This window comes from Plecotus auritus (assembly GCF_963455305.1).
Source record: "Plecotus auritus genome assembly, chromosome: 9".
Taxonomy (NCBI): domain Eukaryota; kingdom Metazoa; phylum Chordata; class Mammalia; order Chiroptera; family Vespertilionidae; genus Plecotus; species Plecotus auritus.
The window spans coordinates 96859933-96873751 of NC_137783.1; the positions used below are offsets into that span (position 1 = coordinate 96859933).

At 40.2% G+C, this 13819-nt stretch overlaps 1 protein-coding gene across 1 annotated transcript in view; it reads left to right on the top strand.

Annotated features, from left to right (window-relative positions):
• Nucleotides 1-2444: 2444 nt before the first annotated feature.
• NOX4 (NADPH oxidase 4) overlaps nt 2445-13819 on the top strand; it is a 169721-nt gene continuing 158346 nt past the window's right edge. The window contains exons 1-2 of the mRNA XM_080640037.1: nt 2445-2532; nt 3168-3263. Of these exons, the coding sequence (XP_080496163.1) occupies nt 2476-2532; nt 3168-3263 (153 nt within the window). The 5' untranslated portion in view covers nt 2445-2475. The remainder of the gene's footprint in view (nt 2533-3167; nt 3264-13819) is intronic.

A 13819-nucleotide genomic window follows, 5' to 3' on the forward strand; every position in this document is an offset into this window, starting at 1 on the left:
CGGCACTATACCATCTGGCCTACAGAACATTATATTGAAAAGAAACTCAATAATGAGAGTGCCTATATAACAAGGCAATAGCTCTGCCTCCTGGGGATACCTTCCAGTAATGTTTCCTTGTAAGGCAACAGAAACAGTCGGATCCTGCACCCCTCTTACAGACCTCCTATAAAATAATAGTGATACGTATAACAAATCAACATTGGTTTAGCATTCTGTCATTTGACAAAAGGGTTTCACAAAAGTGTCTGTTTGGGGTTGTTTGAGATATAAGCAAATACTGTTTTATCATTTCAGGCAAGTGTGTTTCTCTATTTTTTTCATCTTTATTGCAATATTATTATTCTAGTGAACATAATATTTTTCCAGCTTTATTGAGATTATTGACATGCAACATTGTGCTGACTCGATACACATATTTTGTGAAATGATTGCCATCCTAGCTTTAGTTAACACTTCCATCATCTCATATTGTTACCATTGCTTTTTTGTGATGAGAACATGTAGGATCTACTGTACTCTCTTCACAGTTTTCAAGTATATAATACAGTTAACTATAATCACCGTGCTCTACATTAGATTTCCTGAAATTCTTCATTTTATAACTGGAAGTTTATACCCTTTGACCAACATCTCCCCCTTTTCCCTACCTCCTCAAGAAAGTTCTTTAATCTCTTTTAGCTTCAGTTTCCTTATCTTTAAAGCTGTACCACTGACATCCACATGGCTATTGTGAGAATTAAGTGAGATTTTGTATATGAAGTAACAAGGACAGGGCCTGATACTTTGTATACAGTAAGAACTAGGTTCCTTTTATTTCCTTTATCCTGGAAGTAGGTGACATTTTAAAATTGTCTTTTATTCTATTCTTCAATTGCTTCACTCCTCTCAACTCATGACAAGAACCAACCCATTTTGTAGACCCTACCACCTTCTATCTATTGAAATTATGGCCCTGAATGGTTATTCAGGGGTATAATTTGAGGAGCACCAGTGTGTCCCAGAATTTCCTCCAGTGGTGATACCCCTTGGGTTCTCTGTGTGTTGTTTTTCTGGCCCTTGAGGTGTCACATGCTTAATAAGAGCAGAATGCTATTTACAAATAATATACTTTCTTACTTCAGGAAGATTTGAAGCAGTTTTCAGGATTTAATTATGTATGACAAAAGAAAGCCATATATCAAAAAGAGAGGACAGACTATTAGAAAGAGAACTTGGTAAAATGTAACTAGGATTTGATATGGATCATTCGAGTTTTGAATTAAATCAGTCATTAATTACTTCATGGAATTAAATGAGATAAGCACATTGCATTTGGCAAAGGAAGTAGGATTTTGTGAAATTTTAGTTTCAATTTTTTATTATGCATGTTATAAAATGTATTTTGTTTTAAAAAAGAAAAAAGCTTGAAAGCCATGGGATTAAGCTACGAATGGTTTACTCATTCCACCACTTGTTACTTGACCATGTTGGGAAGTTCCCGATATAACAAACATTTATTGAACACTTATTTTTCACCAGGTACTCTTCTATATGAATGCTTTTTTCCTCTTCCCTAACACTGATATTCCCTAACACTGATATGCAGTGTAAAACAGATACCCTGTGTCAATCCACACTCTTCTCACCCCTCACCTGGCGGCCATCTGATACAAGTTTGAGAGGATTCCTGTTACTAAAGTAACTAAATTCCTAAGTAGAGTAAATCTGAGCTTCCCTAAAGCCCCTGAGAATCACATCCGCTTTAACCATCCATCCTCTGATCTTTATTTTATTCAGAATTTTCTTAAAAGCTTTGCATCAGTGTGGGTTGGAGTAGGGATAGGGGACAGAGATGAGTGGAGAGAGGCTTTAGGTATGAGTTGTTGAGCGTGGGCGGGAGAAGGGGGACGCTAGTACACAAAAGACTTTTTCCGTCCTTAATGTCGTTACCAAGGCTCTTTGAGTTGAACTTTTTTGGAAAACGACCTGTCAAAAAGAAGTAGGTGTGTGTGTAGGAGAAGGCAGGCCAGGTCCCCACGTTAAGTAGGAGTATCTTTCTCCGCATCTTGTGTTTCAGAACTGGGCAGGCTGGGCTGCGGGCCGCCTCCCAGCTCCCAGCCTGGACATCCTGAGCAGCAGCAGCCACAACAACGGGCTCGCCCCAGACAAAGGGGCCGGGCGGCGGGCCGCCTCGCGCAGCTGGGGCCGCGCGCTCGGAGTGGGGCCGGGGCCGGGGCCGGGGCCGGGCCGTCGAGTGGCCCGCGCAGACCCGCTGCGTCTGGAGCCGGAGCCGAGGCGCCCGGAAGACCCGGCTCGGGGCGCAGACCCCGCCCGGGCTGGCTCCGCGCCGGCCTCGCGCTTCCACTCGGTCTTTGACCACCGCCCTCCGCCTCCAGCCCGGCCCGCCCCCGCCCGCGCTCCTGTACCCACCGCCCCGGCCGCCTCCGCTCCTTCCCGGGCCGGCGGGCAGCGAGCTCGGCGCAGCGGGGCGGCATGGCTGTGTCCTGGAGGAGCTGGCTGGACAACGAAGGGGTTAAACACCTCTGCCTGGTAGGATGGCGGGCAGGCTGTCCCCGCGTTTGGTCTCTCGTGGAGAGATTTTGATTCATTCTTCGAGCGTGCGCGGGTGGGAGGCTGGAAGTGGAAGTTTTGCCTCGAATTCGAACATTCTCAACTCAGAAAACTTTCCGCGGTTACTACCTGGAGATCATAAAGATGCCACCCTTTCTCCAAAAGCCAGAGACCTTTCCTATACCCGGAGGGGAGAGCGGCTGTGGAGGAAGGGAGAAGGGATCACTTTAATGAACTCAGCTTTTTGTTAACCCTTTAAACATCGTCCCTTCTTTGCTCTCTGCACAAAATGCTCTGCTCCATGGTGTATTTTAACAATACACATCGCTGGGGACCTGGTGATATCACTCATTTCTGAGTTCCGTTTTTGTACTGCAAGGGATGTCTGCAGATCATTCAGGAGACCTGTTGACAGCCCAAATGCTTCCTCTTAGGTACAGGGGCTGAGTGAGGTCAGATGTGTTTTTCTTGGAGAGGTTTTCAGATTGCTTTCCGCAGTTACTAATTGAGGTTCCATTGAAAGTATTGTGTCCAAGGAATGTCCTTAAGATTTCCATCCATCAGGTTATGTTTATGTTTACTTTTTGTTTTCTCTCTCCTTTTGTATGATGTAGCTGATCTGGCTGGCCCTGAACGTCCTGCTTTTCTGGAAAACCTTCCTGCAGTACAACCAAGGGCCAGAGTACCACTACCTCCACCAGATGTTGGGGGTAAGTGGGAGTTGGGTGGCCCAGTACAATGCATTCAATGGAGGCAGACATTGATGCAGTCCTTGAGCGGTTCTTCCATTCATTAAAGAAACATGGGTTGTTCACTGTGAAATATTTGTTAATCTCTCAAGTGGGTCAAGTTTTCTTGATTTATCATTTATACTTGTCTGGATTAAAATGACTGGCTCTTTTAAGTACCAAAGATAATATCTGCTAGAGGGAAGTGGATGAAACTGTCAGATGAGGCTAATAGTCCCTAAGAAAAGTTGCTTCTGCTTGTCAGCTAGCTGCAAAGTGCCCTGAAAGATATGGTTGGCCAGAAGGACCAACCGATGACAGGCTTTTACTTTTCACTAATCAAGACTTCAGCCTGCCCATAAGCTCATGCAGAGGATTTCTGTAGTGTTTCCATTCTAAGTCTCACAAAGTATGTGTCTGAGGCAGTATTCATTGACATTGAGAAGCGGGTAATTCTTAGTATTTGTTTGAAGTCTCTGCTTTCCATTGCAAAACTATTTATTCAGCAGTTTATTTAAACCGATGATAAACCAGGCACTTTATAAATATTTAGTTTAAGCCAGGAAACTATTCTCCCCATTTTACACATGGAGAAATATAGGCTAAGGAAACAGAATGGCTTGCTCAAGTCCCTCAGATTTCAATGCACTGCTGTCTGGCCTTTTGCTTCTTTCTCATACTACACAGATTTTCTAAACCACTTCACTGGCCCATCTCAGATACTTATGCCACTGGTTAGTATTATTATTCTTTATTAGGGCTGCCCAATAGAAATATAGCATGAGTCATAAGTAACTTAAAATTTCCTAGTAGGACATTTAAAAAGTAAGAAGTCAGTGGCATTAACTTTAAGAATATATTTTATTTTTAATAATATATCCAAAGTAGTATAATAAATTGAAGTACTCAACATGTGATCAATATTTAAAAAAAATTATTAATGAAATATTTTATATTATTTTTGTTTGTTAATTCTTTGAAATATAGCTTTACACATATGCCCATCACAGTTCAGTCACTAAATTTTCATCAGAAATAATGACCGATGTTTAGAAATCAGAAACTTTTACAGATGATATAGTGGATTCCCATATTCAAGTTGTTCCAAACATATTTAAAGCTTTTCCAATAATACAAATGATTATCAGCTTTTCAATTTTAATTTATGTTAATAACATTTATAATATTAAAAATTTAGTTCCTTGGTGGCTCTATACATATTTTACATACTCAACAGCCAACTATGGCTAGTGGCCACCATTTTGGACAGCACAGTATAGACTGTGGGGAAGATATTCCCACCCTCATGGCCATAGGCACTTATTCTGCTTGAAAGCAAGCACCAACCCACCAATCAGTTCAATAAAAAGACATCAGAATATAGGTAGTCCTCTTGCTCCCCCTCTTCAAAATAGGAGCTGATATTGGAGGGTAAGTTGTGGGCTTTAATTATTGGTATCCTAATATATAAAAACCCAGGGTAAATAATGTCCAAAATGACCAAAGGCTCAACTGACTGGGAGTCAGTCCTGCAGTCAGTGCTGGGTTGCTGTGGCGACCCAGCACTGACTGCTACAGCAGCAGGCACAGTGACCCAGCACTGACTGCCAAGGGGGCTGCGGAACAGGCCCGGAGAGAGGCCTGGAGAGAGAAGCAGGGTCTGATCCGTAGCCTCCATGGCAGCTGTTGATCAGCTCTTGCCTCTCTCTCTCTTTCTCCGGGCCTGGCCAGCAGCTGTGCCTGTCTTTCTCTCTGGGCCTCAGTGGGGGCTGCTGATCAGCCCTTCCTCTCTGATCAGGCCTGGAGATAGGCCTGGAGACGCTGACTGGCATAGAAACCGACCAGTCAGAACCAGATCTGGGTGAAGCATGAGGAGCCAATGGCTGCCAGGAGGCGGAGCTTTTGACGCTGACTGGCATAGAAACCGACCAATCAGAACCTAATCTGGGTGAACTGTGAAGGCAGAGCCTAAGGTGGAGGCTGAGGAGGAGTTTTAAGGGCAACAGCTGTTTGGTGTAAGGTGTAAGAAAGCGGTTCAATTTTTTAATTGCCCCCCCCCCCATTTAAGCAATCCTATCCTATATAATCTATCTATACTAATAAAAGGATAATATGCTAATTAGACCGGGTCGACCAGCCATCTTCCGGATGTCCAACTTCCTTCTGGACAAAGCCATGGTGGTGGGGGCTGAGGCAGAGAGGGCCATTGGGGGTGAGATCAGGCCAGCAGGCGAGGCCCTTAGGGGTGAGATCAGGCCAGCAGGAGAGGGCAGTTGTGGGGGAGATGAGGCTAGCAGGGGAGGGCAGTTAGAGGTGATCAGGCTGGCAGGGGAGAGCAGTTAGGGGCAAGATCAGGCCAGCAGGGGCGGGCAGTTGGGGGCAACCAGGGCGGCAGGGGAGGGCAGTTGGGGGTGAGATCAAGGCAGCAGAGGAGGGCAGTTGGGGGTGATCAGGCAGGCAGAGGCATTTGGGGCCAAGATCAGGCCAGCAGGAGAGGGCAGTTAGGGGTGATCAGGCAGGCAGGCAGGCAGAAGCAGTTAGGGGCAATCAGACAGGCAGGCAGAGAGGTTAGGGGAGATCAGGCAGGCAGGCAGGTGAGCGGTTAGGACCCAGTGGTCCCAGATTGCTAGAGGGATGTTCGACTGCCGGTTTAGGCCCGATCTCACAGGGAGAGATCGGGCCTAAACCGGCAGTCGGAAATCCCTCAAGAGGTCCTCGATTGGAGAGGGTGCAGGCTGGGCTGAGGGAACCACCCTGCCCCGTGCACAAATTTTGTGCACTGGACCACTAGTGTAACTATAAAAACATCTCTGACTTTTCCCTAATCTGGTGATGGGAACCTTTGAAGAATGAAGGTAAAGGTATTTAATTTTCAGAACTGAGTTATCCATTTTTATTACTAGTAGGCTAAGAGACTGTTCTCACCAAAATTAAAGAGTAAGAATTGACAAGGAGTCCAGCTGGTGTGGCTCAGTGTTTGATTGTCGACCTATGAACTGAGAGGTCACTCTTTGATTCCCGGTCAGGGCACATGCCCGGGTTGCAGGCTCAATCCCTAGTGAAGGGTGTGCAGGAGGCAGCTGATCAATGATTCTCTATCATCATTGATGTTTCTATCTCTCCCTCTCCCTTCATCCCTAAAATCAATACAAATATAGTTAAAAAAAAAAAAAAAAAAGAACTGACTGGGAAAAGAAGATCTTAAATGATGGAAGATAAAATGATATTGGAATTAATATGTCTTTGTAGAAGTTTTATCATGATTGTTTTCCCAGACTGATTTGACCCTGTCCTGGAGGCAACATGGTCACGGCTGGTTTATGCCTGAGTTAATGTGCTAATCAGACTGTGTACTTCCTAGAAGATGTTTAATTATGACATGCTGTGAATATTGGAATCTTAGAATTATCTAAGAGGGAAAAACAGTCCTTTGAGGAAAGCCAAAACAACATTCAAACAAATGAACAAACCAAACAGTAACTTCCTCCATCTTCCTGTAGCAACTATTTTAAAAATTCCATTTATTGGGGTAATATTACTTTTTAAATAAAGGACTCCATTGATAACCAAGATTAAATCTGTTTTTGAGATTTATTTATTTTCAAGTATTGGAAAATGTAGTTGCTCATACTTTAATGGAAGAACTAATGTGTTGTGACCAACTCTAAAAAATTAGTTTCTTAAATTTTTTGAACTATCAAAGCAATTTAACTGAGAATACTACCTATAGAAACCTTCACATTTATATTCACATATTTGAGTTGTATTTCTGACATTTTAACAATGAAAAGATATCATTTAATTGATATAAATATTTTAATTTGAGAAGAGAATGAGTTTTATGATACCAGATTCAATGTGTCTTGGTTTTATATATTTCCCCAAAAACTAACATATGTGTTTGGACTATTCACTTTTAATCTAGTTATTCTTATAATGCCATAATGAGAACGTAATTTTTTTTTTGCTTTGTCTTGAAATTATTATTTTAGATCTTCTACATGGTTATGAAGATATTTTTTTCTTTTTTAAAGCTCTAATTGAGATACCTATGTTAATTAGAAGAATGTCTTGAGCATTTAGTGTTTTGTTTTGTTTTTCTGATTTCACAATGATGATCTTTCTCTGGTCAATCATTATCCTTTAAGTGACTTAGAAACATTAACTAATTTACCCTCTCAAGAGACCTAGAAGTTATATCATAATTAACATATTTCAGAGACAGAAATCTGATGTCATGTAAGTTTCTTAAGGTCAGAGAATGGAGTCTATGGACCATTGGACCTAGTATTTTAAGTCAGTATTGTTTTCACTGCTGGCCTAGGCAGCTTTAATTCTGCTGAGAAAGAATATATGCCTTCTATCAATTTCAGAAAAGGCTTGATCATTAACTTTCCCCCCTTTATTGCACAGAATACTGTGGTTTTAATTTGGGATATTTTTAACTAATTGTATTTTTTATTTCCTTTTATTTTTCAATATTCTGTTGTTTGAAAACAATTTACTTCTTATTTATTGACAGGTGAAATAGTTTATATTACTTTGATACCATCATTATATTCTTAATCTGTTTAAAATAGAGACTCATAGTCTTTTAGTTTTAGAAGAGAGCTTTAATATCTTAGATTTCTTCCTCATTTTCCCAAATAGAAAAATGAGGTTGATGTGATTTACTCACTATCAGCCACTGAATTAGTGGGTTTGTTACCATTCTGATCTGTTCATCCTGTCAGTCCAATATTCAGTCTCTTACAATGAATAACTCTATAAACCTATGCAAGAACCTATTAAACTCTATACTTAATAGACCTCTAGCTTTTCATCTTATGTGAAATGATATTTAAAGATGTTTAGTAATTTAAGAAGTTAAGGAAAAGTACTGATTTATCCCTAACATAACATATTTTCAGTATTCCAGTTGTTTCAGACTCGTCTCAGACAAATTGTTAAGGAAATATGAGATATTTTTATTTAAATAATTCCTGAATCTACAGTATTTTAGCACTTAAAGTTTAACCTCTTTGTTTTATACAGCTAAGTGGCCACTATATATCCTCTTTTATCAACACCATCCAAAACAGCATAGAATTGGGTGTTGGAATTAAGTTCAGAGATTTTCAAATGTACCTTCTTCATTTCATTATTAATAATATCAATAATAGATTACATTCATTGAGAACTAAGCATCAGGCATTAATCTAAAAGTTTTGTGTTGATTAATTTATTTAATCTTTCACCCATCCTATGGAGTAGATATTTTAAATTTTGCAGCTAAGAAACTGAATTAGAAAAGTTCTGTGACTTGGTAGTCAGTCACAGAAGTAGGATTCTAGCCCAAACATCCTGGTGCTTAACCACTGTGCTCTCAGCTTCTTTGCAACAATAGCCTAAGCCATGTGGAATTACCATTTGATAGAACAAAAATAATCAAGTATCAGCCATTTCAAATGGTTCAACCTAATTACAAGTATTACAATTTATTAATCACATTCTATGTGCCACAATTCTTTGTTGTCTTTTTATCATCTAACATTTTAGTTTTTAAGGAATCTCTATGCTTTTTTCCATAGTGACTGCACCAATTTGTGTTGCCACCAACAATGCACAAGAGTTCTCTGTTTTTATTCTTAGGCTTGAGACAGACTTGCACAGTTAGTAGGTATCCTGATACCTATTGCATTAATTTGCTGGTGCTTCCATAACTACTAGAAGTACTACAGTCTGGGTGGCTCAAATAACAGAAATTTATTTCCTCACAGTTCTGGAGGCTGTATATTATATGTTTTCCCTTGGGGAACACCTAGTCTAAGGGAGAGGAGCCTGCTGACTTTCAGAATGTTATAGGGACCTTGGGGAAATGTAATAGGGACCTTGGGGATAGTTCTAGTTAATTTCTCATTTGACAGATCAACTTGGAATAGTTAAATGTCTTCTTTATTGACTCACTGGAAAGTTCAATGTGGTTGGTAGGTCTTCTATCTCTAGTCAGTGTTTCTAGTTCATCACACTAAGCATTTCATTGATCATAAAATTGATTTTTAAAGTGCCCAGGTAATTCTGGGGAAGAAAATCAAACAACTCTAATTCCTTTCTGACAAGATCATGGGCTTTGGAACTACATGGGAGTTTGAATCTTGGCTCAGGCATTTATCTTCCTTTATGATTGTGACAAATTATTTCTCTGAGCCTAAGTTTAAATCGTCTATAAAGAAAGTCAGGCTTAAACCTTCCTTTTACGTTAGTGCAGGTGAAATGTTTAGCACTTGGTGCATATGCACTTAGCAAAAGATAGCTATTATTGTAAATACTAAGTAATGTGATTTAGTTTTAATGCTAATAATACTATTAATAGTACTAAATCATAATATTATAAAGTATTTATGTTTATAAGTAAAATATTAAAAGAATTTATAGAAATGTAAAGATGGAAGGAACTTACTGAGCATTTAGCAGATGGTAGGATTGGGAAACATTCTTTCTTGGTTACCTCTGGCTGCCTCCCTGACCCTGATATTAGCTATCTGCTGAAATTTGTAACTGGCACACATTTTATGGCAACTTGCTTACGATTGCTGGATGGAATTTCAATTTGAGGTAGAATACATTTCATTCAAAGGAACATTTATTAATCTTCATAAAATCTTGGAGTCTTCAATATATAAACAAGTGAAATAATGCCTATTTCACAAGGTTATAGTGAAACCTAAAGAAAATTAAAATAAATAATAATAATAGTTAGAGTCGACATTCATTAAAATGTTCTCATGGGCCAGACATGGTGTGAAATTTTTTATACATTCAGTGTCAGCGCCTTATCTAATCTACAAGGTAGGTTCTATTACATAAGAGGAAGCTAAAACATGGAAATTATAAATAACTTTCTCATGGATTACAATTCCTAGCATAAAGCGCATTATTTAATAAGAGTCCCCTAAATGCTGCTTTTCTTTTTTCTTCTCTCGTCTCTCATCTTGTATAGCCGTATACAACAATTCACTTAACATGTCTATAGCCAGTGAAATGTGATGAAACTAACCCCCTTATCTCAGAGTGCTGTGCTGAGGGTTAGAGGACTTAATGGATATAGACCTACTTTGAAGAACTGAAAGCATCACAGATGTTTTTTTTAAAAAAATGGTTGTTATCACATACTTTTCTGTTTTCTGTTCATTCTGCCCAGATTTTAAGGCTCCAGCCATGGTACCATTACAGAGCTCATCTAGGAGTCATAAAAGACAGTTTGGACAAAGGAATGAGATTTCATATTCATGACAGAAAAGTGTTACATGACTCTTAACATCCAATATGCTTTACACTTACAGTGATTACTACTTATGTGGGATCCGGAAGGCCTGTGACGTATTGTAATGAATAATTTTGCAAAGGCATGAACTAAGAGTGAGGCCTTAGTAGAAAGGTAAATTACTTAGGTGGCAGTGAGCTTACTTCACCTCTTAGTTTCCATGTCTTAATGTAACTTTGTAATGTGATAAGGTCAAACCATGTAATGAAAAGTAGTTTCTGTTGCATTCTAATAATGGGACTAAAAAAAAGTAGATAGAGTAAGAAAAAGATGGACATTTCATGATCACTAGAATTTGTTCACATTTTTAGAAATGGGAAAGTTGAATTTGACAATGACTCTTATCTATGGATAAATAAATACATTTTCTACAGGGGGGAAAATGCATACTTTTAAGGGTTTCATGGATTTGGAAATTATTAAAGGTCTGTGGACACATCAAGAATATTAGCGGTCTGATGTAGCTTGAGACAAGAAGAGATGAGGAATGTACACAAAGTGAAAGCATTTTATATATCAGATTTTTTAAAGTGGGTGCATTAACACCGTTTAATTAATGAAATGATCTATGGTGAAAGCCTTTCTGACTATATTCCTTTTTCTTATGGTAGGATTTTCAAACAGTTGATTTAAAAAATTGTAAGTAGTTGTTGTGTTTAATGTAATCTGGAAAGCTCAGGTCCATTGGAGGATCTGAAGTGGCAGTGATCCAAACAAGCTTCTTTTCCCCCATGCTATAATTTTGATTTTCCTTTTTAACTTCCTGTCCCCCTAAATACACTCTCTTTTACATGCCTTCCAGTTAGCATCTTATGCTGAGTGAACCCCCATCCCCTATGGTTTTCAAGGTTCGTGAGGGTATCCTAAAAGGAGACTGTTGTGGAACAAGAGAATAAGAACCACCTATTGAGAATACCGATGAGATAGGATGATGAGTGCTTTTACCTCCCACTGATTTTCCTTGGCCAAGTTACTTTAGATAAGTTACTTTGGGTCTCTGAGTTGTTTTATTTTATTTTATTTTATTTTATTTTATTTTATTTTATTTTATTTTATTTTATTTTATTTTATTTTATTTTATTTTATTTTAATAAATCTTTATTGTTCAGATTATTACAGGTGTTCCTCCTTTTTTCACCCATAGCTCCCCTCCACCTGATTCCCCACCCCACCCCATGCCCTTACCCCCCGCCACTGTCTTCATCCATAGGTGTAAGCTTTTTGTCCAATCTCTTCCCGCACCCCTCACACCCCCTCCCCGCTGAGAATTGTCAGTCCACTCCCTTTCTATGTCCCTGATTCTATTATATTCACCAGTCCATTCTGTTCTTCAGATTTTTTATTCACTTGATTTTTAGATTCACTTGTTGGTAGGTATGTATTTGATGTCACTTTGTTGTTCATAATTTTTATTTTTACCTTTTTCTTCTTCTTCCTCTTCTTAAAGAACACCCTTCATCATTTTATGTAATCCTGGTTTGGTGGTGATGAACTCCTTTAGCTTTTTCTTGTCTGTGAAGCTCTTTATCTGACCTTCAACTCTGAATGATAGCTTTGCTGGGTAGAGTAATCTTGGTTGTAGGTTCTTGCTGTTCATCACTTTGAATATTTCTTGCCACTCCCTTCTGGCCTGCATAGTTTCTGCCGAGAAATCAGCTGACAGTCGTATGGGTGCTCCCTTGTAGGTAACTAACCATTTTTCTCTTGCTGCTTTCAAGATTCTCTCTTTGTCTTTTGCCCTTGGCATTTTAATTATGATGTGTCTTGGTGTGGTCCTCTTTGGATTCCTCTTGTATGGGGTTCTGTGTGCTTCCTGAACTTGTAAGTCTATTTCTTTCACCAGGTGGGGAAAGTTTTCTGTCATTATTTCTTCTAATAGGTTTTCAATATTTTGCTCTCTCTCTTCTTCTGGCACCCCAAAAATTCAGATGTTGGTACGCTTAAAGTTGTCCCAGAGGCTCCTTACACTGTCTTCATATTTTTGGATTTTTTTGTTTTTGTTTTTCTGGTTGGGTGTTTTTTGTTTCCTCATATTTCAGATCTTTGGTTTGATTCTTGGGGTACGTTGATCTGCAGTTGAGTTTCTGTATATTCTTTATTTCAGACAGTGTATGCTTAATTTCTGACTGGTCCTTTTCCATTTTTTTGGCATTCTCATTAAGATCCTTAAAGGTCTCACTAAGTTCCTCAGCTGTTTTTAGAAGATTCTTGAGTAACCTTATAAATGTGGTTCTGAACTCTATGTCGTCCATTAGTTTGCTTTCCTCCATTTCTCTCATTCGTGACATGTTTCTTTGTCTCCGCATTTTGCTGCTTCCTTGTGTTGATGGAGTGGCTTTGTGTGGTAGGTGACCTATAGGGGCCAGTAGCTCAGCCTCCCCAATCACCTGAGGTGGACGCCTTTGGTACACCCCTTTGTGGGCTAAGTGCAAAGTCTTGGTGTAGTTAAGCCTTGATTGCTGTTGGTACACTGGGAGGAATTGACCTCCAGGCCAATTGGCTGTGAGGACCCGCTGTGTCTATAATGGAAGAACTGCTGTGCTGGAGACACGCTTATGGTGCAGGACTTGTTTCAGTGGGGCTTTGGTGCTCACTGAGTCTGCCTCTTGAGTGTGTCACTTATGGATGTGAGGAGTTGAAATCTGGTGTCTCACACTGACCACTAGGTACACTGGCTTCTGGATCTCCAATGGGGTGCAGGTCAGCTACTCTCTGAGGCCACCCAGCAGGCGCTACAGCGAGAACTACAGTTTTCTCCTCTTTGCTTGGGGTTTGGAGGTTTTGGAGCTGTCTGACCCGGGCTGCAAGTTTGCTAGGTTAAGCTGCGATAGAGCAGACCATTCATATGCTAAAGCCGCTGCTTGGAGCTTGGGTGGGTTTGTAGGTTGTGCGGGGCGGGGTCTCAGGGCATCACTAGGCTAGGGCGTGGCAAACAGCGATGGCTGCCAGAAGTTGGCTCTGCATCCCGCTCCCCAGCACAGTAAACAATTATTCCTGTGCGCAGCCCTGCAAGCAAGCCACCCTCACTTTCCGACCCCACAGCAGACAGTCCAGCTTCTCCCCGTAGGAGTTTGGGTCCCCTGCATCTCCCCAGAAACTGGAGTTCAGAGTAATCGGGAGCTTATCTCCCTTCGGGTTGAAAACAGCAGCGCTCCCGATTCGCACGTCTCCGTACCTCAGCTTTTCCGTGCTTGTGCACCCCTCAATGCTATTTACTCTTTCCTTCTAATTGTAG